Source organism: Solanum verrucosum, unplaced genomic scaffold (genome assembly GCF_900185275.1).
Source record: "Solanum verrucosum unplaced genomic scaffold, falcon-dt-bn FXZP01000080.1, whole genome shotgun sequence".
Classification (NCBI taxonomy): domain Eukaryota; kingdom Viridiplantae; phylum Streptophyta; class Magnoliopsida; order Solanales; family Solanaceae; genus Solanum; species Solanum verrucosum.
The window spans coordinates 359,309-386,842 of record NW_026020097.1 but is presented as its reverse complement, the minus strand read 5'-3'; the positions used below and the strand labels follow the sequence as shown (position 1 = coordinate 386,842).

The 27,534-nt window shown below is 31.6% G+C and overlaps 2 protein-coding genes across 2 annotated transcripts; both read left to right on the top strand.

Annotated features, from left to right (window-relative positions):
• The first annotated feature begins 6,335 nt into the window (after positions 1 to 6,335).
• On the top strand, positions 6,336 to 14,316 carry LOC125824827 (Golgi SNAP receptor complex member 1-2). Its single transcript, XM_049504179.1, has 6 exons — positions 6,336 to 6,627; positions 8,802 to 8,998; positions 9,985 to 10,074; positions 10,157 to 10,228; positions 13,607 to 13,736; positions 13,822 to 14,316. Exons 1-6 carry the CDS (start codon positions 6,489 to 6,491, stop codon positions 13,917 to 13,919), a joined length of 726 nt encoding a protein of 241 aa, XP_049360136.1. The 5' UTR covers positions 6,336 to 6,488; the 3' UTR covers positions 13,920 to 14,316.
• An 8,770-nt stretch (positions 14,317 to 23,086) lies between these two features.
• LOC125824832 (axial regulator YABBY 1) lies at positions 23,087 to 26,727 on the top strand. Its single transcript, XM_049504185.1, has 7 exons — positions 23,087 to 23,420; positions 23,584 to 23,730; positions 23,814 to 23,934; positions 25,289 to 25,337; positions 25,634 to 25,709; positions 26,126 to 26,200; positions 26,417 to 26,727. The coding sequence occupies exons 1-7, from the start codon at positions 23,301 to 23,303 to the stop codon at positions 26,483 to 26,485; spliced, it is 657 nt and encodes a 218-aa protein (XP_049360142.1). The 5' UTR covers positions 23,087 to 23,300; the 3' UTR covers positions 26,486 to 26,727.
• The last annotated feature ends 807 nt before the right edge of the window (positions 26,728 to 27,534 follow it).

Below are 27,534 nucleotides of genomic sequence, written 5' to 3'. Positions count from 1 at the left end.
GTAATATATTAACAAAAAAATATTCACGTGTGAAGATCATTGGCAAGATTGGATGTCTCGGTTGACAACATATATAGTTTTATTTAGATCAATTGGCAGTATCTCAATAAATTTCAAGTAGTACTTGATACCCGTCTATCAACTAATTTTAATTTAAAAGTCCCTAGCTAGTTGAGTCTATAAGTTTTAATTACTCTGATTTCTTGATGGAGAATTGATTTTATAGGTTATTTATATTTTCTTTTGATAGTATTTACCTATAAGAGACCCTTATTTTTACAACAAAAAAGTATGAATTTATTTTCTTCTAGTCATTTTGTAATAATCAACAAATTTTAATCCACTAATATTAATAGCCATAGATCGAGTCCAATTGTAATCAATTGGTACTAATGAACTATATCATGTAATAAGCATGAAATCCCCTAACTCTTTTTTCTTAAAAAACTGAAAATACTGAAGTGTACTTGCATTTATACGTATAAAACATAGTTAAAGTCCTTATTGGTTTGTCTAAAATAAGATAGTCCGCCATCTCAATTTATTTGTTTTAATTTCTTTTTAAGTCTTTTAAAAAAAGATTAGCTCTTTAATGTAACTTTTTTATTCTAGTTTTTGAAATGACAAAAACACAAGTTTAAAGGGTATTTTAATTTGTTACATTTTATATATTTTTAATTTTAAACCACAAGATTTTAAAAAAAAATCTTTACTTTCTTTAATTTTATCCATATTAAATTAAAATTAGACAAATAAATTAAAGTAAAGAGAGTGAATCAAAGAAAATGTATTCGCATCACCAAATGCTAAGCTTTCGGCGTTTGAAAATTAATGCAAATACGAATAATATATGATTAATTGGATATTGTTGGTGTGTGTCAATTCAAATGGCTGCTCTTGTGACTCCTCATTTTGCTTTTTTGTTGGAATAATAATTCAAATCTTTCATCTTTTATTCTATTGTTAAGTACTACATGCATGCATGCATGCGCAGACTCCCAAATTTGGACTTATATTCTTGCCTTTTTATCTCAAATGTCACTAAGCAAAAACAACATATAGTATAAAATTATGTAAACCAAAATATTAATTAATACTACCAAAAACACCTATATATATCCTTGTGGTTTTTAATTTGTTAGCTTCATTCGTATGTCCTTTTCTGTTTTAGTGTAAGATCTGTATACGCACTTATATGATTATGTATAATTATTCATACATAATTATATGAAGGAAGTATATGTATATATCAGTTGGCTTATCTAAAAGCTTTAGAGACGCAAAAGCAAGTTGCTTTACATAAAAGAGGCGTTTAATTTAAACAAAGATTATTCAACCCTGACAAATCTGCTGATTAAGATATGGTGAGATTTGATTAAGAAATAAATTAAAAAGTATGTAGTAGTAAAAGAAAAAATTGACAGGACCAGATTTATTTGTCGTTAATCATTCTTTTTAATTTCCAACACAAGAAAATAAAATTTTGCATCTCATGACATGATTTTGCACTAGCTACTTTAAATTATTATGATAAGAAACCATGATATATACTACTCCGATTCCTACATTTCAAAATAGTTGTCATGTTTCATCTTTTCGAGGTCAATTTAATTAATTTTGAAATTAAATTATACAAGATTAATTTGATATTTTGAAATAAAAATTTAGATATTCAAAAACTATACGGAAGACACTATAAGTTGTTACTATTTTTTTTTCTCACATCAGTATGATGGAAAATACATATTAAAGTATTGGTACTCCCTTTACCCCAATACAAGTGTGTTGTTTTAATAAAAAATAAATTTTGTCCCAAAATAATTATCGCCATAGAAATGTAACATAATAATTAGTAATTGATTCTTATATTAAAGAATTAGTTCTTCTTAATAGTATTAAATTATAGAAAAAAACTAATAAATAGGAACAATTTCGTAATACTACTTTATATGTTTTGTTTTTATTAATGAACCTGAAAAGAGTTAAAATAATTGGCATTTTTAAGAGACTACTAATCAAATAATTCATCATATATGTCATTGTCTTGGAAAGGATATGTGACTCTGGCTTAGCTTATTCTTATGATGTTCAACATTATTACGAGTCACATATTAATCAATTAGAAGATTAAGACTAAAGAAAATAAGTGAAAACTAATAGATTAAAATAAAGAAAGTTGATACTATTAAATTTTACAATTTTCAAAGTTGTGTATTTTATTTCACATTTTTTGAAGCTATACATCTGTTAATGAGTAGTTAAATCCTCTCACGTGGCTTAGACTTTGGAATAAAAAAATATTGTAGTCTTCCATCTATCCAAAATTTTATTTCCCCCCTCTTTTTTTAAGCAAAAAATTCACTTTCTGATACAACTACCTATCCTTAATAAAATAGATAAAAGTCAAATTTTGAAAATCAATTTAATATAGTTTGTATCTTTAATATTTTTCTTTCTGATGTTAATTGTATGTGTGTACGGTGGTTTGTACCAGCTAGCTACCTACTTCACATTGCTTAATATAATTAGTTCTTTTTATAAATAATTTTTTTAATTAGTTATAATAATATATATCTTGATATTTGCACTTCCCTTTCAATCGTTTGATAAGGCAAGGTTATATTTATATGTATATATACTTTGTATATCTAATTAAGCGGCCCTTCGAATTCTCATTGTGAGAATGGAGTAAATTATATGAAAGAAATATTTACAATTAGATAATTGGAGTGGTTGAGATGTGATCAAGATTTTTTCTTTTATACAAATGATATACATAATGTACAATAATACAACTCTAGAAGTGTCAAATAAACCTTCCCTGGTTCTAATTTTCAGTAGCATTTGGTAATGAATGGAGAAAAGTAATTTATTGATTTAAAATATGAAATGAAGAATTATTTTTAAAGGAGCCTTTTTCACTAGTTTTACCAAAAAGCCACTTGATCTTGATTGAAAATTTTGTTAGAGGGTCTAAAAAGTCTAAAACCATACACCAGGGAAAATAAATTAAACCACTACATCACATGATCCTAGCCACTATTTGGGTCGCAAAATCAACTCATAAAATTATGATATGAGCAATTCATTTAGGTTTAGATGAATTATATATTGTCACAAATAAGGGAAAATGTTACTTATTAGATACTTAAACAAATTATAAGAAAATAGGTAAAACTTTCTTGGATTGGAAATTGGCTAAACATCGAATCATAAGTGAACCCACATAATTATTCCTAAGTTTTAAATTTTCATCCACTCAACTCATTTCAACGTGTTCAAATTCAACTAAATCCGTAATTTAACACCCCTATGAGCCACTATTACCACTCCAGGTTGCTTGTACAACTGAGAAGAGGATGACTAAATTAAACCTATCCAATCCAGATAGGCTGGAAGAAAGTTTATATTTTATCATGCTATATATATATATATATATACTACTCGTATAAATGTTAAATAATAAGTTTTCAAGTAATATGTAAGACGACTTTTTAGGCTTTTCATTTAAAATAAAAGCAGAATTAATTTAAATTACAACTTTTCAACTTACAATATATTGCTTATTAATTTTTTATATAACAAGTGGTTAGCATTAACTTAATTAATCATAACTTATAATATTTCCGTAGACATAGAGGTGACCTACTTGGTAGCTCTTAATATAACTTATTTGGTCTTTCCCCGTGATTGATGGATTCTTAATATATATATATATATATATATATATATATATATATGGAAATAAAAAAAAATTATTGATAAGGACCACCTTTCCCTTAGTATTAATTTTACAGGACACAAATATTAATTATTGGTCCTCATTGAATTTCAAATATTAGATGATTAATATAAGAAAATAAGTAAGGTCTAGTGATTAGAAGAGATGTGATAAAGCTATCGTGTTTGTTTATTATTACATCAATCTTCTTCCTGCTTTAATGACTCAAAAATGACCTGTTCTATAGCTTTTTGTCATATCAAGTTGTATATAGTTTGATTTGTAATTTTTACTATATCTGTTTTTTATCATATTTAGTAAATTTCGAAAATAGCATGTTCCACTTTTTTTTTTTTTTACTATATGAAATCTATATTTTAACATTCGAGATTCAGTAACGAGTAGATACTTTCATAATAAAATTAACCTTGTCAAATGATAATTCAATACGTCTTGAAATCAAGTCAATTTATGATAATGAATGTTATATGGTTTGTAATATTAGAGTAATTATTTAAGGAGTAGATATTACAGTTTTTAACTGTACTATAATTGGATACTATGGATGAAATATTTTGTGTACCAGAAAATCGTTTGAAATAAACAGAAAATCATTCTCTTAATGGCATTTGAAGTCGTCACGCAACTGAAAACTTCTAGTAGTAGTTTGTTTTACTTAAATTAATAATTAACTTTTAGTAGCATTTTAAAGTTTTTTTTTTACTAATCAGATATGTCTACGTACAAAAATTAAACTTGTTTCAGTCCTACTAGTGGACAAAAAAGGAAACCGAATGGAAATGTCCATTGAAAGTGATTGTTAATCACATTTTCTTACTTCATTGTTTAAAATTAGTTGAACATATATAATTTAAATTGATTAAATTTTACTTACTTTACGAGTTATTAATTGTTAAAATATAAATCACCTAAACTTAGTGCGCAAATGTTATGCTTAAAACAATAATACATGGATAATTCTCATTTCATTTTAAAGTTAATAATGTTGTCCTACCAATAATACTACTCCCTCTATTTCATATTAAGTGAGTTTTGTTTTTTTTTATTGTTCAAAGTTCAAAATGGACGTTGAATTTTTTTCCATTTTTGCCCTTTCCTTTAATGAAGTTTTATAGTTTCTAGGAGATAAATTACATTGTTTACAAAGTTATATTTATTATTTCACAAAGAATGATATTAAAAAATATGATTTAAATTATGTACTTAAATGTTTTTCTCAAAGATCGCTTCACAATATCAGTTAATATGGAAAGAGGGAGTAACAAATAAGTAGTCTCTTACCTGATTTTGAATGTGAATTTTAAGTGAGTAATGTAAAGGCCCATTTTTAGAAGAATATAGGATCATCTGGCCCATTATCTACACATTGGTGTTCCATGGTGTTTTGTGTCCGATTAAAGCCCATTTAATTGAAGGCCTTATTTGAAGCACCACAAATACAAGCAAAGTGCATGATGCATCTACTTTCTTTTAAGGATGTAGGATTGTTTTAAAAGAAAAATTCAAAAATAGCTATAGTTTGGAACTTAATTTTGAAATATATCTATAGTTTGTATATTTGCGAAACACAACTATTGTTATTGACTTCATGTTGTACCATGCTAAGTAGTTATTCAGTAGGATATCAGTTCTGTCATGCAAGATAGTTGTTCAAGAGGTTGTCAGTTGTATGAACGAAAGAGATATATTTAGGTGAGGGCATCAACTGTATCATTTGAAAACACGTGCAAAAGAATTGTATACAATATATACTTTATTGGCACATATTGTATATTGAAAAATACGTGAAAGAGTTGTACAAATACATATTTGGGAAGTAAAATTTTAGAATCATGCTTAAAATCACATTATTGTAATTGTAACTTATAAGAGGCATGAAAAAAATTTATTATGTGATAATAGTAGACATATTTTTAGATAATCAAAACAAATATTAAACACATATACATAAACAAGAACACTATATATATATATATATATATATATATATCATAATATACAAAAAAAGTCTAAATTACAAATTTTAAAGTGAGGTATCTACTCTAATTTTAATGGATGAGATTACCCTAACACTTACAAATAGGTTGTTCAATGCTTGATAGATTTTCATTTAATTGAAATGTACACGGATTCATCCAACTCAAACCATTTGTTTGTAAAAAATGCTACTAAAGGGAAAAGAAACGAAAAATTAGCTACTCTTAGGAAATAAATTGTTTATAGTACTTTCTAAAATAATTTATATGTTTATATACTCTACACTTTCAACTTATATGACTCATTTTTCTTTTTTAATTCGTTAAAAAATGATATATTTTTTATATTTAATAATAATTTAACTTTAAAATACTTATTTTATCTTTAATGAAATGATTTATAGAACTCAAATATCAAATTTATTTTTGATCATAAGTTTAAAAAGATTTTTCTTTTTTCTTGAATTCTTCAAACTATATTATATAAATTGTGACAGAGGGAGAACAATTTTTTAAAAAGGTTATATAAGTAATATTAAGAATTGACTATTTTCTCCCTCATTTGGCTTTGAGAAGCAAACAGATGAAAAACCAGTGTGTGTAAGCAATTGGAGAAAGGGTGAATGTTGGCTTCTGCTGAATCCAAAAGGGGAAAAAACATAAACTCTCAACTGTAATAACTGTCAGATCACAAACTCAATTTCCCCAATCGGTAGGAACGAAGGAATTTCCTTACAAGATTGATCGGGTCGGATCCGAATCAGATCCGTATGTCTAAGGATCTGAGTATGGAGATACTGCAAGAATCTGGGTGGGAAGAACTACGCAAAGAGGCTCGCAAGATCGAAGGTGATCTTGATGTGAAGCTCTCTTCTTATGCAAAGCTTGGTGCTAGGGTCACACAAGGAGGTAAAGTTCAATTTTTGCTAAATCGCTTATACCCAATTGCATTTGAACTTCAATTCGTCATATGCTAGGAAAATATGTGTCTGTTATTCATTGTGTCAAAATGTTGATGGGTTTTGGTTTAGAAAGTGTGGAGATCCTATCTTGATTCATTATAACTATGTGTTTATGGTTTGGTACACAAGGTGCTACATTGCTATTTTGATTGCTAATTTTGCAAATTTTGGGATGAATTCTTAGTGGGTTTTATGTTGAAAGTGATGAAGTTTTTATCTTGATTCAACAACAACATACCCAGTGAAATCCTAGGGGTCTCGGGAGGGTAGGGTGACCTCAGACCTTACCACTGCCTTGTGGAGGTAGAGAGGCAGTTTTGGTTGAGAGAGTGTACAGTTTCTACCTTGATTTATTATATCAACTTGTTAGTGGGTTTTGGTCCAGAAAGTGTAAAGCTTCTATCTTGATTGAATGATCAATGCCATGCTCCTTTTTGTTTGTGTGTATTTATTTGAGGAAGAGTATGATACTTTGTTTCTATGTTGATTCGTTGTATCATACTTTGTTTCTTATTCAATGTTGTTGTCTATGAGTTGAATTTCTGGTCTGGATCATTTTGGAAATCTTCCTTTTTGCCTGTTCAATTCTGTTGGTTGAAGTTTAATTTATGGCTAAATGAGTGATATTTTTGAGACAAGAAGTTTCTGCTGCAGCTTTGACTAATTGAGGGAAGTGAATAACCACCTTAGATATTTTCTGAAATGCAAAGCAACACTTATTATTTAATGTAGTGCTAAGTATGTACTGTCATGTTACAATGAAGGTAGTTTCGGAATTCATTCCTTCATGCTCGTAAGGAATCCATAAAAGTCCAGTATAGTATCTAATCTATCTTCTGTTACACCTAAAATATACGTTTTATAAATAAACTTTAAAAGTGATGAAGCTAAAAAAAGTTTTCCTCAAGAAATCCGCAGGTCCTTTCTATCCATCTGTCTAAAATTAAAAGCGGAATGTTTATCCACATCTGTCGTTTCTCCATATTCTGTCTATTCCAACTAGTAATTGTACCTTTGAAGTTCCCTTGCATTACCCAAACTCTCCAAATAAACTGAGAACATATACCAGATATCCCATATGAACCTGAAATGCTGGAGATGTCTGTCCGATTTGCAAAAGTAACATAAGCTGCAAGCTTCTGTTCTCCTCCTTTGGAGATCATTATGTGTGAGATAGGCCTCATTGAGTGCTATCCACCCAAATCCAGCCAGTTTTTGGAACATTAGTTTTCAATGTCAACTTCCAAGGCCTCATTGGCTCCTTCTTGTGCTGCTTTGCTTGATTTAACTGAGAAAATTCCGTCATTCTTTGCCCATCCACTTCAGAGAATCTGACCCGTTCGTTACCAATACCAGGCCATTCAGTCAGTAATAGGTAAGCTAAAGTTAAGATTCTAGTTGCTGCCGTTGAAGCAGTTAGTTATGCTTGCATTAGTTGGTGTTGACCTGATTGGTCCTGAAGAGGTTGGCTTTCCAGTCATTTGTCCTGCCACGTCCTTGTTTTCCTCCTATTTACCACCTGGGTTTTTACAAGTTCTTTAAATACATTTGGCTTCATTCTCTGCTTCTAAACTGCTAATTTGTAGGGTGTTGTTACACTCTTGGTGCATCATTGATTGTCCATTTTGCATTGCCAACTTACCTTTTTGACTTTTTCCATAGCTCCTTCATTTCAATATAGAATTCCCTCAATTACTGGAAATTGTTACCAAGAAATAATTCAAACTTATAACGTTTAGAAATCATGTAATTTTCTATCACATAGCTGAGTTAACAGTACAATAAAACCAAATCTAATGCAAAAAAGTTAATTAGTATAAATTGTAATTGCAGAAATTGTTACTCTAATTACTGATCAGGACACATCATTAGTCTAATTATGTTACAGACCAGGAGTAAACTTCATAGATATTTGTTAGTTGCTTGTCCTTGTTCATGAAGACCTAAGGGTCAACACTACTGATTACCCACCTAAGCTTTAGATTGGCTGTCATGGGGTTTGTTTTGGTTTTGAGCTTCACCTAACAAACAAAGCAAATATGGCCGGTTTCTGATTTTTGGAACTTGTTGAACAACTCAGCTTGTGGTGTGGTTTCTGATTCTTGTTTTTATTGAATTCAGGTTATGTAGAAGCTGGTTCCCCAACTTTAGGATCCAGCAGGTCGTGGAAGTCCACGGAAATGGAGATTCAGTCATTACTTGAGAAACTACTGGATGTAAATGATTCTATGAGTAGATGTGCGGCATCTGCAGCATCTACCACTTCTGTTATACAGAAACTGGCAAGGCACAGGGACATACTTCATGAATTTACCCAGGTTACTAACCATGTGATAGTATATTAAATATGGTCACTGATACACCATAAATGATTTGACATGGTAACAATTGTAACTTTTTTTTTTTGTTTTTTGATAACCGAGAAATCCGTCTGTGACCCGCCCTTTGGACCAATCGCAGCCTTCTAAACTCGGTGGATAATGGGCCCGCCCCTCTACCCTTCTCCACTTAAATACCGGGCTTTGCTTTGCATGGTGTGGGGCTTGAACCTGTGACCTAAGCCACAAATCCTCCACCTTTTGCCACTTGAGCTAGGCCTTGGGGGCATGGTAACAATTGTAACTTTCTGAAGTGGGAAAAAGAAAGTATTTTATCAGCAGCTATGGTGACATCTTCTCCTGCCTTGTTGATATCCAACTAGTTTGAATTCTGTTTGTCCGACTACTCATGTGCAGTTTCTAAAAGTAACTGCACTGCTCTTGTTGCTTATGCTAATCCTGTAGACTGCAACAACATGTGTTTGTAATGGAACATTCGAAATAACACACAAACTAGAATAAATATTTTATCCATTTCCCTGGCCTGGCTGCAGATTTAACTGGTGCCCATGTCAACTGAGTTAATTCACTTAAACTCTTGGAAATTCTGATGTGTTTAGCAAGCAAACTCTTCTGATAGTTATCAGATTAGCTATCCCGTTCCATACTTCTTAAAAGGATAAATTGGTGAGGGTTTGCTAATTGATCAAGTATCAGTTTCTTTGTGGGAATAATTGGAACTAACTGTGGTTGAACTCTTTAATCAGAGAATCTCTATTATTGTGATTTAACATATACTGAAAAAGAATACTTAAGTAGAGCCCAAGGAAAGTCAGATATCCTCAAAATTGAACTATCAAGGTTTTGGTTATACAAGAATGTTGAACCGCTATCATTCAGAGTGCATGCTATGTTGGAGTAGTTTGAATTGCTTGTTGGCTATGCCAGTCACTGTTTTTATGACTGACACATCATCTTGTCTTCAGGAATTTAGGCGTATCAAGGGAAATATAAGCTCAATGAGGGAACATGCTGAACTTCTTAGTTCTGTGAGAGATGATATCAGTGAGTATAAGGTAAGAAAGCTTCATTATCGAAATTCTTTTTTAGATGCTACAGTTTCAATTGCCTCTTAAGCTATTATTTGTATCGATTCAGGCATCAGGGAGTATGTCCCCCAAAATGCATATACTGAGGGAGAGAGCTGCTATTCATGGAAGCATATCTCATGTAAGATTAAGTGCTCTCTTTAGTTTTTACAGACATCATTTTCTTTGTACAGAGTTCGCTCTCTTTCATCCTCTATGATGGTCTTGGTATGGAGTATTCTAGTGACAACTAAACCTCAAAGACATCCTTCCAAACAATGTTATCAAAGGTGAAATGCGAAAACAAGCCCTGAAGTCTATTAGACTTTAAATGCAAAAAAATTGTGTGCTTTAATGAAGAAATTCATAATTGACAACAATACCAACAAACCCAGTGTAATCTCACAAGTGGGGTCTGGGGAGGGTTGAGTGCGCAGACCTTATCCCCCTATCTTTGAGAAGGTAGTGAGGTTGTTTCTGAATTAACTATAGACCGTAACAACCATTACATAGTCAAAAGGATTGGAATAATTATAATCAAATGAAATATTTGTTGCTTAGTGTTGCTCTCTTCGAGACACTGCACTTGGACAATGAGACACACCTTAACGCTTTGGTGCCTGCATCGCCGGTGAAGTGAGGTGAAGCGCAAAACCTATTTTGAAGCTAACTTCAGGGTGCATCTCAAGCTCGATAATAATTCCGTAATTCATGGCCCTTAACATAATCCTACCTTGTGAAATGTAGATAGGAGCTCCAATCGAATGATAAATTCTCAAGTAGCAGAAAAGATGGTGGGCGGGTTGACCCTTTTAGTGTTACACAATAATCTATTTGAACGCGCGATTAAGCTTGCCATTCATACACTAAAAGATTGACCTTTAAATCTAAAATGTCATATAAATTTGAACATGAGGAAGAATTCTTTCAATATTTATACACTAAAAGTGTAAAAAATTGACTTTTGAATCTAAAATTTCATATAAATTGGAATAGGAGGAGTAAATTTCACGAGTTAATTGAAGTCACAACAATCAACTTCACTAGTTCAAAACTCCAAATTGCATACATTGTCATTCAATGTGAGAAAAAAAAATACAAAACCTCACTAAATAATAGTGATTTATTCAAGCATTGGCAATGTCAATCAATTGAACAAACACACACATGAATATGTGTCCAAATGAAGACAACAACATGCCTTTCTTAAAAGGAAAAAACAACAACAGTTTGTAGGACACAAAATGATCAATTCTTGATATCATCTTCAGATAGAGCATCAGGGGCTTCATGAGCAGTGAAACAACACCTTGCACATCCCTGCACATAACAGTACCCACAGCAACAACCATATCGGCAACCTCTCCACGGATATCCATTACGTCCTCCTCCACGTCCACCAGATTTTCTGCTACTTTATCTGAACATAGTTGTTTAGTCGACATATCTGAATGTGCTAGCTTTGTTCCCTTCTCTACTGGTTTTAGTTCTATAAGTTTCACTTTGTGTTTCTGTCTTGAGTCAATTTTCTTTCTTGGTGAGTTTGATGCATGATCCCTTTGCTCTTTCTTCATCATTTTACCATGGAAATACTACACTGAATATCAAAGACGAAAGTTCAGCTTAGTTCTGTTGCTGGCCTTGATATGGGCAGAACAGCCACTTTGGCTCTATTGCTAATGTAGATTTAGCAGGACAATTTTATTTAGAAGTTCTAATTCAATCTTTTTCAAGTAATATTTTATTATGACTTTCTTCTCTTTTTGAAAATTGGTAATGCTATATTCTTCAGCATTAAGGACATACTGGAGAACTCCAAAAAGTTTCAGGTCCAAAGAAATGAAAAACAGAGAGTATTTACAAAGAACTTAACAAATCAACTAACTGTTTTACATCCTCTAGACTATTTTCTTTACACCTAAAGCAAAAGGATTCTATTATGACTATGCTTTTGATGGGTGAAACTGAAGAATGTTTCCTTTTATAATTAAAACACGTATTAAGCTGGATTGCTAGTGCACAACCTAAAAGTTTGAGGAACATGCAGAAAAATGAAAGGTACTTTAAGTGAGTTTTTCTACGAGTTCTATTGCAGCCTGAAACTAGCAAGCTAGTAAATGTCAGTTTACTGAAGTACTTATTCCTTATAATTAACTTTGTAGTTTCAAAAAAATAAAATAAACTAACTTTGTAGTTTTGTAAAAAAATGAGATAAATTATAGATAAAGCAACTTTTCATAATATCTGAGAGAGAATTAGGAACCACTCATCCTTTTTTTTTCTTGTTCAAATTCTAGAAGTTATGATAGTGACGTAGAGGTCCAAGCACTGTTGGCTTTGGCTACTATTTAGAATATGTTACTGATTTTTGCTTTTGATATTTATTGTTTTATAATCTGGTCAAAGATATATTCTTTAATCATGGGTCCCCAAGGAGATGGCTGAGTGGTCGAGACATAGGCGCAACAATCTAGAAATTCCTGGTTCAAATCGCAGCAACAACACTCAGTGTTAGCTCAGCTGTTCCAACCTTGTTGGGTAGGTTTATCTAGCAACACCTGTGCTTATGGTCTTCAGTAGGCTGCCTGGTGCATTAGTTGAAGTGCCAATAAGTCGCAAATGACCTGATCGCCACCAGCATAAAAGAAAAGTTTATTAATCATGGAATGAGCTTGTCGGCTTTACTTGGTAGGAGTTGCCGAGTTGTCACTTGAGAGCCAGGAGATAGTCTTGTGGTCTTGGAGTTAAATTTTCAGGATTGACATTAGATGGAGCCCATCAATCTAATCACATGAGAGAACTGGTCGTTGGTGGGTTCAAGGTTAGATTCCGCAGAGATTCTAAGGTCACCTATATGCTCTTTCAGCATAACTACTGATTCCTGAATTTATCCAGTAGTATATTAATTTCTAGTATGCAACAAATAAAAGCAATTATATGTAATGTAGGCCCAGTTGACACTATCATTTACATGGCCTGGTATGATGCCCTTTCCCTCTTTTCTTTCTGTTACTGGATAGAATTAGGTGACAAAAATGATGTTCTCACTGTCTCTTAGTGGTGTTTGCTCTTGTGTTGCATATTGTAGAATGTAGCATGGCTGCAGTTAGGGTCTATATCAATGTATGTGTTCTAGCGAACTTTGTAACTTATCCTTCTATTAGAGAGAATCTTATAATCACTGAATATGTCGGTCATTATAGCATTTACTGTATTATGGATGGGGCTAGTAACTAAAATGTGGATACATCATAAGAGACTATCTGGATACAGATGAGAGTGTGACAGCCATTCTGCAACATACATTAACTAGGTTCCTTTTCTAGGAATTCCAAATCATTTCCCCTCTACAGTTTCTCCTTGTCATTTATATCTACTCTTCCATGATTCTTTAAGAGCATTCCTTAAATCTAGAACTATGCCAATCCTCATAAAACTGCTTGATCGAATTGGTTAACAACTATCATGATTCTTCAGTACCCAAATACTGCTTCTCAACCGTGTTGATCCTTTTGTCCAGATTGATGACGTGATTAACCAAGCTCAAACAACTAGGGCTGCCTTGGGTTCTCAAAGAGCTTTATTTGGTGATGTTCAAGGAAAAGTGAAACAACTGGGCGACAAGTTTCCTGTCATCCGCGGGCTAATTGGTACTACTATTTTTGGGACCATTTCTGCTACCAAATTGTCTTGGTTAAAAGTATCTCTTGTTGACATCATTACTGATTCATGCAGGCTCAATTAGAAGGAAGAAATCAAGGGATACACTCATTCTATCAGCAGTCATTGCAGCTTGCACTTTGTTTCTTATTATCTATCGGCTCTCGAAGTAATAGGTATATCTGTTGATACAAGGAAATTCAGAAGATAATGATTTCTAAGGAATTTTGCGCTTCTAGTCACTGCCATTTCCCTGATAAGTGAAAATCTTGAGTTCATCACTATATAGCCTTTCTGTTTACTTCTGACTTCCTTTTAAGCAATATTACTCAATGTTCCATGGACAATTCCACCCGGAGAAAACAAATTTGAGTTGTAGCTTAACTTAGCTTGCTGCCTCTGTACCAAAAGACATTAAGAAACATCCACCAAGTGACTAGGATAGAAGGTTAGAAGGCTTGTTGCTCTACCAAGATTACGATACAAATCCTGCTTACCTTTGTAGCAAATCTTTTTAGCTGTTGCAAGAATAAAACCAATTCAGATATGGTAATTATGGGTGTTGTATAGAACCATTCCTCTTAGGTTTGTTTCAGTTATGGTTGAGGTTAAATAAATTTTAGTACAATGGTTAAATTTGGTGCCAAAGTGATCTATTACAATTCTAACTGGAAGTGATCTATTAGAGATGACTGATATATGCATTAGATGCACTGCCAAAACTCATGTTTTTCATGATGATTTGGTCCTTGCCAGAAAATGGATGGATCATAATTAAAACTGATAAGGCATCAAGGGGCAATGGATCGGGAAAATGCTTAACCGCACCTGGTGTTTATAAAGAGTTGCTAGTTAAATTGAGAACGTATAAAGGCTATATGCAAGATGTATAATTGGTTTGATATAAATACTGGGGTGGGTGTTCATCAATTTTTTTAATGAGTGGCAATCCATGAACAGGTTGTAGTTTGTACCCATGATTTTATGTGAGTTATAAGTGTAACACATGATTTTATGCCCAACAATATTGAAGTTGAGCGTAAACTTCTTGAGGCAAGAACTGGAATAGGTAGGAATTTTTTCCGTCTTTAATTAGAGTTCTCGTGTTAGACCCTTTAAAACGGAGAATCTTTCCGAATATGACATTTCCACCCCTCTAATTAGTTACAAGTCGACTTCCGGATGATTAATTTTTTAAAACCATAAATATTTACTACTTTATACTAACACCACTGCTATTATACTGGTGTGTTTCATGTGCATTTTCAGTTTATGATATATGGTGGAGAATCGTAAACAAACATCAAGTCTTAGAAAATCATCTTTTGTGTGACTTTTTGAGATAATAACTATAGTATTAGTTGAAATCAACTATATAACCTCACGATGCAATAATCAAACACGAAAAGTTTCAGTGAAGAATTTAGTACTTGACAATTGAAAAAAAAAAAAACATTTGTTGGAACCTAAGTATTGAATTAGTAGTGGTGTGGGGTAGTAGTTGATGAGTTTGTCTAGTCATATGCAGTGAAAATAGCAAACAGACAATAATAACACATAGAAAGCCAAAGCGCTGCACACTGCACAGTCTTTATATCATCAAAGTACATAGACATTTTTCTTACTACTACAATTTTAGCAAAACATAAAAGTATGGCCAATTAGTCATTGCCAAAACACTAACATGTAAAAAGGTTTAGCTTGGCCCCCTACCCCTTCTTTATTAGTACAACAATGCAATGTTGTCTTGGTCTCCAATTAATTGTATCTAGCTTCACACTACTCTATGCATGCATGCTTTTTTTTTTTCTGCCACAAATTAAAGAGAGTGGCATCTATATATATAGCCTTATACCTACTCAATTTTTATTTTCGTTCGTACCTTTTTTTTTTTTTTTTTTGAAGATGCTAAAAGAATGGGTGGGTGTTTTTATTAGATTCCAAAACATTTAAGCAGTCTTTGGCAGGTTATTAAATAAGCTTTATTGGTTTCCTTGTTTGTTTTCACACACTTGGAGGCCTCTTTAATTTCTGATACCATATTGTATACTTTCAAAACAAAATTTTCGAAATTGGTACACTTTTTTCCCCATAGATTGTAGACTGCATGCGCTCTATGAATGTACTATGACGTTGGGTTTGTTTTGAGTATAGAATGTGCTTATCCCCATGAAGAAACTAGAAAAGTAAGGTGAGACATGGAGATTTAATGGAATAAGGGTAAAAATGACACGTATGTTGAAAAAGTATAACGAAGGACAAGTATGACCCTTTTCTGTTAAAACAAGCACCATAAGCATCACAAGTAGTGCAACTTTAATCAACTTTCTATGGAGCATGAACTGACATTAAAAAATTATTGTAGAATATAGTAACTTGATTAACTTTCAACTTTAACATAAGAAAAAGTCGACCATTCTAACTATTTCAAATACTGTAAAATAGTGGAATCTTTTTTCCTCAAACCCTATGCTACTTCTAGAGTTGCTCTTTACTCCTAGCTCCAATTACTTGGCCTAATTAGTACAGCTTAATTAATCATTAATTAGTTGACTTTGCTACATAAAGATCAATTCTTGTTTCAAATTGAAGGTTATTAAGTAATGTGCAGAAAAAAAACATTGCATAAGAACTATATACTAGTAATTGGTATCATATATATTAATATCCTAAAGGATCTAAATAGTGGAATTTACCTAATATCTCCAACTTTTCTAGGGGTTCATTTCTAATTAAATGGTCATTGAACTATTAAAAATAGATGAATACATTCATATTTTCTTAATATCATAAAAGTCACTCAATGGCATATCACATGTCACCTCATGATTTTCTACATTCGAAAATATTCATTTTAACCAAATTTTCTATTCGATTAGTAATACCACTTTATTATATGTTTAAGTAAATGCTGAAAATGTCTAAAATTACACGATCAACGTGTAATTCCTTTTTTGATCATTTAAATTCATATAGCTACAGTACCCTATTTGTGGTATATGCTTATTCTATACATATATACTTAAAAAATTTGGAGTGATTATAGAATTAAAGCATATTCTCTTGTCCAATCAAATTATTGTGTTCAGTGATCCACCGAATCTGTCATTGTGTTTGCATATGAGAAAAAACACATGAAGTGTAACGTTGATAAGGAACATTCAATTCAAACTAGAATAAAATAATGATACAATTGGTGATAGATTGATACAGTGTCAACAGGAGATAATGGTGAAACCAGAATTTTTACGATAAACACTACCGAAAATCACATGAATTTAAATTTATAACATAATTTTTCAACGAAGAAAATTCAAATCGTGCTTCACCCTTGATTGGGGAGTGGACCACAAATATTTGTAACGGAGAGTCTGAACAAGTTAACCTTAAAGGGCAATTTTTGGGATGACAAGACTAACTTAATTTCTGTTCACAATGTCATGATGAAAATATGATGGAGAGATGTGATAGTTCTCAACTATACTTTGACAGCCATCTTTTTCAGCAAACATATCCTTTTTTTAAAGTTTTTTTTTTTGGTGCTTTGGCAACAGTATGACTCACTTAGTTTCTTCCAATAATAAATTAAATTAAAAGACCTTTTTTTTCACCTAGGAATAATATTAAAAAAAGTAGGGTTCTATAAGTTTTTAGTGGAAAAAGCTAAAGAGGGATTAGAGTGAGGACAAAGAGGTGCATGCATAAATAAGGATCAAAGATTTCTGTTTTTCTGCTTCACTGACAGCTACGTATCTCTGTATTTCTGCGTGTGTGAGTGTGCGAGAAACAGCCTGAATTGTCAAATCATTCTCTCACCTTCGTATTTTGAATTGTTAACTATTGTGACGTATAGGTATGATCGTCTCATCTAAAATTTACGTTAATAATTCATGACCTTAACAGGTTCTAATAATTCAGGATATAGAATAACTTAGGTCAGAATCAAAATTTTGATATCAAATTAAAGTGTGTGATCATCTTATCTATAACTTTAATTTGTTAGATCATAATACTTTTATTATTTTTCATTATATTTTCAACAGTTCTTTATATGTAGCTTTTTTAATATGTAATTATATATTTATTTTTTTAAAAGTTGATAATTTTATGTCTGAATTGATATAGAATATTAGTTAGTTAGACGTTAATATTCTAAAATCCAACCGAGTAAATAGTTACCTGCTTTTTACGCCTTTCTCAAGCACCACGCTTATAGTAGATAGTTGTTATCTGCGCTGTTCAATTGTTTTGCATTATTTGAAAATTTGAATCTAAATTATCTATATGTCAGCATATTAGTTAAAATGTTAGGAGTAGTATTTATTTTTTTCCACTCCACGTATTATCTTAATTAAAAGGAGAAAAATGTAAATATAAAAATTTAAAAAAATTACGAGTAGAGGGTTAGATGGATTGGGTAGAATTATTTATTTGTTTTGAAAAAATAATATCGACTTTTTTTTAGGAAGGAGTGGGAGGTCTAAAAAAATAAAAGGATGGGGGTTGTTCGGGCCTTCCGGGGGGAGATAGGGGTAGGTGGTGGCGTGGGATGAGAAAAATATTTTAAATATTTTTTTTTAAAAAAAATAGTAGCAATACTTGATCTTTAGCTTCCAACTTAAAAAAAAAAGAAAAGCTTTCAACTAAATAGTTTATTTAATTTTTGTTAAAAGAAGAATAATTTGGTCATGTGGATTGCAATGTGACAAGGGTTTCACAAATAAAAGAGAGTGTATCACACATACCACAATACTTATGACACCACTGAGTTGTGTTTCTCAAATTAATATATAAGTGATAATTTAGGTATGAAACTCACACTCTAAGGGGTCGTTTTGGTTGGTAACAGGTTATCCCAGGATTAATTATCCTGGGATAACTTATCCCATATCACTATGGTATAAATGGTGGGATAAGTTATCCCAAACATGACAACCAAAAATATTATCCCAGGACTATTTTTTGTCCCATAACTATTTATTCTTATCCCTTAAACCAAACGACCCCTAATAGTTTAGATATAAATTTTAAATAGAGGATAATTTATATGTGTTTTTGACACTGAGGTCATTCATTTTTCATATCCTCATCACTTTCCGACTAATTAAGGAATTGGAAATCATTCTCTTATTACATGAATCAAATTTTCATCATTTTATTCCCATGATGGTAATAAGGGCATGTTTGGGATTATTATTAATAATAATTGCTGGCCTATTTATGGCCCTGCTTGGTAAAGCATGTGCTAGCTGCATCGCTTATATATGTGCTTATACCTAGCTAGCTAGCTGGAAGCACCCTCTTGACCTAACATATATTCGTATATCTATTGACTTCTTGCCTATGTTGTGTGCTACTCCTAACTTTCAATCGGATTATATATATATATATATATATGGGCTAGCTATTATATTTATTTTATTACATTAGATTCTATCAGTATTTAAATTGAAATGAACAAAGAGATACTATATAACAAAGAGTGAAATCAAATTCTTAATACAAATTATGCTAAACATAATAATATATTGAGAATATTACATGAACTAAAAGTAAGGGAATCATAGTGTATCAAATGACCCAAAGGGTATTTTGTCACTTCCAAATATTACACAACCGGACTTTGAAAGTGGTCCAACACTAGCTAGGTAACAAAGTTTAAAACGTTAGCAGTATAATATTTGACTTTTGTTAAATGTAAATCAGACGTACGAATTGTTATCTATATAAATGTATAGTATATAATATATAAATATAAAAATCAGTGTGGGGTCATGCAAAATTTACCTCCATCGATATTTTCCTATGCCTCTTCCTGAATATTTACCTTAGTTTACTTTGATCTATGCATCAATCCTAAGTAAAACGAAATAGTAAAACTCATGCTATGTACTAGCCTAATATGTACTTATACATTTTAATTTTTTTTTAAGTGACGGTAATTTAAAAGTTTTTAACTTATGGTTTAAAATAACTTGATAAATAATATTTCAACCGCTCACTGACACTTTATATAGGATGATGAATTGAGTCACATGTGAATCCTTGTATTTTATATGAAACATGTGTTTTAGGGGTTTTAATAAAACCCTACCTACCAAATCTCCTTAATTCATGAGCCAAAGTCGGTCATAGAATTAAATCATACCCCTTTAGTTTCAAATATTGGTCATTTTGGCAAATTGAATTACTTTCAAAATATTTGACTTTAAAAAAAAAGATTATTTTTCAAATATCACATTAAAGTTATAAATTAATCATCATTAATTATGAATTTTAAATTTATGTATTTTCAGTTTGATCAAATAATTTACTATTTTACCCTAAATATCTTTTGTGATCCCATAATTATCCTTTGTCGCTCGTCCCTTCTTCTATATGTTTGCAATAAATTTTCGCTTACGGTAATAAAATAAAATAAAAAAGATATTATTTAATTTATCTAAATTAGGAGTACAAATTTATATGTTTTCTTGTTTTTCCTCTAAGGATTATTGATAGCGTATTTCTTGAATGTAGAATGATTTGACCTTCTTGTAATGTATTTGATCACTATAAATGTCGGGCAGCTTTGGGATTTGACAAAGGCAGTATTTGATGCCTCATCGCTTTATGAAATTCCTGGAGTTTACGGGATATTGAGATTTCGATATTTCTATGAATACCCAAGAGTTATGGGATATTTGAAATGCATATTTATTGAAATATGTTACCCTTTATGTAGACGTGAGCTAGGAATTTGATAAAGTAGTCTCTTGAAATTCTAACAAAATTTAAAACGTCTTAGAGTCCCACAAAAATTTCAATATCTACAATGTAAAATACGTAAATCTCACTAAAAAAGCCTCATATGACGAACTCATGGTCGAATAGCAAAGAGATTGGATCGGATTTTAGGTCTCCCACATGGGAGACCCACCCCCCAACCATTCAATCATATGCCCTTGCGGCCAAATTTTTTGTAAATAGGTTTATGGACAATTTAGTCATTTTAATGGAAAATAAGCTTACAATATTGTTTAGTTAAGAAAAAAATACTAATCGTCTATTATCAGTTCAAAAAATTCTATCCAAACATGTAATCCTATTATTTACAAACCCGGTTTCAATATTTGAAAGTGTTCTTTTAGCATTTGATACCTTTTTAACTATTTATAATCAGATAAATCAAACAAGCTCTATTGAGCTTGGAATATCTAATTACAAAAATAATTTTAGAAGTGAATGAATTTGAACTTTTGATTCCACTTGTCAATGATAAAACTTCAAATTTAAGAAGTTTTGACTTTGAGGATTTTCCTATGAAGCAACCTAGAGATAAAAGTTCATCAAAACCATATTCACAAATCACAATGTTATTGGGTGTAATTTGCTAGACCACAAAATGGTGATAGTAGTAATTTGGTTGAGTGGAGAGTATAGGTCATTATAGGCACCCGTCATTTAAGGCTTTATTAATCCAAATGTAGTACTAGAGAGTAGTAATAAAATATTTTTTTTTTATAATTGAAAGACTCAAAGAGAAGGAAAATAAATGAAGATATGGGAAGCAAGAAAAAACCAAAAGAAAATTAAAGGGTCTTACTATCCTCTCATAACTATGAAAACTACAAGTGAATGAGGGAAAGCAAATCACCCCATGCAAACGTCCCTTTCTCACTCCTTTCCCCCACCTCTGCCGCCTCTGCTTCTCACCCCCCCCCCCCCCCCTACTCCATTCTCAAATACACAATACCCATTGGGAATGCCAACCACACTTTTTTTTGTTACTCGTATTTTATATTACTTAATTTATATTGATCTAATACGTCTGTTATTTAAAATTTATATTACTGAACTAACTTTAATAATGATATTTTGAAGCTTTAAATTTGACTATCACTACTTGATATAGTTATTTAATACTCCTGCAGATAGAATGAGAAAAAAAAGGTACTAATTTTTTTTTGATTTACTAAAATGAACAAGTAAATAAAATATTTATTTTTAGTATTGGGGCCACGATTAGGGTATAATACAAGAATGTCTGTAATCACTTATTTTTAAATTTGGAATTTATGTTAGTCTGAACTAAAGTCTATTTACGGAATATGCATCATATGAAAAGATTTTGAATAGTTTAATTATTAATAGCAAATTAGTTACTATTTTTATCAGGTTCAAAGTTACGCTTATCTTAAAAATATAACTCTAATATAAGCAAGTTGTCAAGAGGGATTCAATAATTGTTTATTCTACAACGCTTATTCAATAGTACGTTGTGGTTGTGGATGTTATATATTATTAAGAGGTTATTCAATTTTAGTCTGTAAAGAGTTTCATATCATTCCTTTAAAGAATAGGTGGTCTCTAATATGGCTTAAGAAATTTAGAGCTAGTTTTTAAAGTTGAATATATGTTCAATTAGATTTATTCCTTTATATGATATTATAGTAGGTTACATCCTAATTCGTATTTCAGATATTGAGCCCTCATAATAAATTGTTCATGCACCAGATATCCTGCTCTAAGCCATGAGGAGAGGTGTGAAGAGTCCTACATCAATTTGTGGTCTCTTTATTATAGTTTAAACAATCCTTATCTCTTGAACTAGACGAGTTAGGCTCAAAATTTTTTATTTATTAATAGAGTTAACTATAAAGACTCTTACATGATCTGATTGGACAGAACACTTCACATCACCAATATATAGGAGGTAAACAATGAAATAGTATCTAATTAAGAACGAACACGAACGACTAGGACAGTACCAATTAAAAAACCAAACATACCTTGTGTAACGATAACATAATAATGTAATAATTAAAACACAAAAAATTTGGTGATAACAGTACAAGAAGAACAATAAATTACGAGAACAGTGTTAATACTATTAGGTACACATGCAACCACCAAGCCTATCTCGGAGGAAGTGAAAGAATGCTCAACCACCCACTAACCTTCTACCCTAATTTGCAACCTCCGAACCCCCATATCTAAGGTCATGTCCGATGTAAGCTACATCTCACACTAGGGTATCAACAATTCTCTCTTATGCCCAAAACATCTCAGTCTCGTTTTTTCTCATTTGTCCACCACTGAGAGCCACTCCACCTTGTCTCGGTAAATTCATTCATAATCTTATCTCTCCTAGTATTTCCACACATCCACACCTTAGTATCCTCATCTGATCCGCAACTTTCATTTTCTAAACATGAAAGATTTTAATTGGCTAACACTCTACACCACATAACATAATCAAAGTATATTTTCCTTAAACTTTAAAATTACGTAGTCACACACTTTTAACATGGTATTAGAGAAACAAAGAAAAGAATTTGTTGATCCATCAAGTGCCCTATTACATTAGGTCGGTCTATCTCAATTGAAAAAAAGAAAGAAAAGAAAAAGCATATTATTAGCTAGGAAGGAGCCGGAGAGTATCCAATATAAAAGTGTGACCCTTGATGAGTCAATGATCAATCAATCCATCAAATCAAATCAAATCAAGAAAGAGAGAAGTAGTCTAGCTCAAATCAGGAATTAGTAAGGAATCTTATCAATATCTCAAAAAAATGTCGTCTTCATCTGCTGCTTTTGCTCCGGACCACCACCTCCACCACCATCACCTCTCTCCTCCTTCAGGAGAACAACTCTGTTATGTCCAATGCAACTTTTGTGACACTGTTCTCGCGGTATCATATCACTTTCTTCCCTCCCTCTTACAGTACATATATACTTCTCTTTCTTATCGCAATATATGTTGATAATAACTTATACCTAATATAATATATATAGACACACACAACCCCCCTTTACTTAGTTGCATTTGATAAAAATGGACATTTTGTTGTACAGGTGAGTGTTCCTTGCTCAAGTTTCTTCAAAAATGTGACAGTAAGATGTGGTCATTGCACCAATCTTCTCTCTGTCAACATTATTCTTCCCACTGCTGCTAATCAGCTTCATCTCCCACATTCTTTCTTTTCACCTCACAATCTTCTGGTATGTTTATTAATTACTAATATTTTGCTCATGTTAATCTTCTCTATATCGTTCCAATTGGGAAATCTACTTTTATTTTTCAGGATGAGATTCGGAATAATCCACCAAGTTTGTTGATGAATCAACAAATTAACCCAAATGAATCACTCATGCCAGTTAGGGGAGGAGTTGATGAAATTCCAAAGCCACCAGTCGCCAACAGACGTAAGATTAAAAAAAATAAATCATTTTTTGAACAGTAAGAAAAAACAAAGTATATAGCTCTAGCCTTTCTAGAAAATAGGGTTTTCTTAGCAAATTAAGAAAGAATATGCATTATTTCCTCAACAGTTTCTAAAGTTTTTTTTTTTTTTTTTTTTTACATAATGAATTTTCATATTTTGGGGAAGGAGACATCTTATATCTTTTTTCTTGCCTGCATTCTTTCTCAAAAAATTTCTAAATATAAGGTACTTCCAAAAAAGCCAAATTTAGAATTTTCAACTTAAACGTTTTTGCATTGTTCATCAACAGTTTCTGTTTTTAGTGTACTATATATGTGCCTACCATGATGTTGATATTAGTAATTTATCTTCACTGAAAAAATCTGGTCAAATCCTTACTGCACAAGGATAGTTTTAACATATGAACTTCGTCTCTCTTGGTTAAAAAATGTTCTTATTTTAATCAGCGGTGTAGTCAGAATTTTCATGTAGAGGTTTTAAATAAGAAGTAAACACACGGATTAGTCTGAACAGTTTAAATAATTTTAACCATATATAAATAGTGTAATTTTTCATTGAACTGGCTTCACCGCTACTTTTAACAGTTTAAGTTTTAAATAAGATAGCCAAACAACTGCACTAGGAAGAATGGTGAAAGTACATGGTTAGTATAAAGGGGTTCAATTAAACTGTCATTCGTCATCAAAAAGTTATATTGTTCATATAAGTCGCAGGCTCTTTTGTTGAATCTCCTTGGTTGGAGGTACTTTCTGAATAACGGGTAACATTGTAGCTGAAAAGTTGCTTTAGGTTGTAGGTATTAATCTTTATAACATGTACTATATAGTGTCAAACGTAGTAATATTTACAAGTTTCTTTTTGTTTTTTTACTTAAATTCTATGCGAAGTCAAATTATATAACTATGTATCAATTTATATGACATACTTTTGTCTTTCGTCTGTCTTAAAAAGAATGACACATGCAATATAGTCTAAATTATTTTAAACTACAAGTTTCATATGTATGTCCTTCTTTCCTAAACTTGTAGCTCCAACAATCATATAAATTGGAACGAAGAAAATACTTTTTTTTTGTGTCTCATTCTTTGAGGGTTTAGGTGAAAAAAGAGAAATGTCGTCCCCCGTAAAGTTAGATGGATTTGGATTTTGGTATGGCCAAAGAATCTAGATATATAGATAGATATATGATTAGGTAATTATCATGAAATGATGTGATAGACACAAAAAGTAGTACACTCCATTCTATTTGGTCCCGAGGTGAGTAAAGTGTATTCTACAGAAAGTCAGACTAGCAAATTTAACGCACTCTTTTGTTTGTCTGCATTGTCTTCCAGCTCCGGAGAAGCGACAGAGAGTCCCATCTGCTTACAATCGATTCATCAAGTATGTTTTACGCTCTCGTTTTACCATAGATTTTCAAACTAAAAACATTATTTCTTCATGAAATTCGCTCATTTTTTAAAAATTTATCTTTAAACAAAAATGTCCTATAGACAACTTTTTTCTAGTACAATGTATGTCTAAACAAAACTTCAGTTGCATCTTTTCTTTTCATATTTAAGAAGATTGAGTATATATATATTTTATTTTATTTTATTTTAAAAAAAACAAGATTTAAATATTCATGTTAAACAAGCATATTTTTTATATAAGAAATGCCATTGAAAAAAACAATGCAGGGACGAGATCCAACGTATCAAAGCTGGAAATCCCGATATAAGTCACAGGGAGGCCTTCAGTGCTGCTGCAAAGAATGTAAGAAATATATATATATTCCCAAAATAATTTTTTTATTCTTCAACATAAATTTAATATTAACACACAAAAAAAGATTCTTTAAATTTAGGCACTATATATAAATACTCCCTCCGTCCTATTTTATATGAGATAATTTAACTTGACATAGATTTTAAGAACGAAATGAAGACTTTTGAAACTTGTGGTATAAAATAAGTGATAGATACCAGTGTGGGTATACATCATTTCATTAAGAGTAAAGTTGTCGTTCTTTTTGAAACTGACTAAAAAAGTAAGCAAGTCATAAAAATTGGGACGGAGGAAGTAGCTGCTATGAATTCCTTTTAACTAGGGTTTTGTTTGACTAGGGTTTGGTTGATTTTTACAATTAAGTTTTTGAATTTAGTGTTTGTCTTGTTTTGTTGTGTTGTCAGTGGGCCCATTTTCCACACATTCATTTCGGACTTATGCCTGATCAACCCGTGAAGAAACCAAATGCATGTCAACAGGTACTCTACATTTTTCTTTCAATGACCTAATTCATTAAAGTACAAATATCTCATTTATTTACATACATACAAAACTATTTTAAAAACTGTTAACGTACATTCTTTATTGTAGAGTTTCATCAATGTAGAAGAAGTCACTATAAATAAATGTGTGTCATATAAATTGAAACGGAGAGATTATATGGTTTGATTATTTTATTTTTGGGAAATGTGTAGGAAGGGGAAGATGTTCTGATGAAGGAAGGGTTTCTTGCTCCAGCAAACATTGGTGTATCTCCTTACTAATTAAGGAAGTCATGGAGTGTCTGTTCGAATGAATTGTCTTATCTATTTTATGATCTAATTAGTTTTATCTATAAAAAAAAATTAGGGTTCATGTTGTATGTTGTCTTTGAAGAACACTCTCTAGGGTTTAATGTGTCTTTGAAGAAGACAATTTAATTGTTTCAGGCTGCTTAGTTTCTAATAACCTATGTACTAAGGAAAGTATTCTGTTGAAACAGTGTTTGTTTATTAATATTAATAACTAAGCTCTCTGAAACCCCCAATAGATGTTCCTACTTTATGTTGATAAATGTTGTTAAATTAGGTCTTCCCGAAAGCTAGCTCGGGAGGAGGATTATTACCCAAACCTTATAAAGAGTCCACACATCGCATTAACCTTCAATGTGGAACTTTTGTCATTATTCAACACCTCATTGGGTGAGATGGGTCTGACGTATGTTAAATTAGATCTTGGACCTCTAGCTCGCAGGGAGGAAGATTTCCCAAGCCTTATAACGAATCTAGACATCTCATTAACTATCAATATGGAACTTTTGTTAATCTTCAACAAAAACGACTATCGAACCCCATATAAAAGTCCACAGTTAATCTTAAGCGGGTTCCCTTACATCGCTAGACCAAGATTCTTTAGTTACTGAGTTACGTTCCCAACAAAAATTTCATTTATATATTAATACGCCAAAGTTATTGAGTTCCCGAGAACCCACATCCGATACCCTAAATCCACCCCTGTAAATTTCAAATCCTCCCTTTATTTATTTTTACTGTTTGGGTCTTTACTTTTGGTGTTTAAATCTTGTCTTGCATTATCTATCTATAAATTGTACCTTCATTAATTCACGTACTGTCAATTTCGTTACTGGCCGATCGAGTCAAATCTATATATGTTGTTCGTTTGCATTCATTGACGAATGACAACCAAATCATGGCCAACTACATTGTTAAAACTCTATCTGATATAGTAGTATAATTAACCACACCCCTTACATTGCATGTCCTTGTTTAAATATTCTTTTTTATGGGGAAAGAATTAGCTACGAATTTCAATG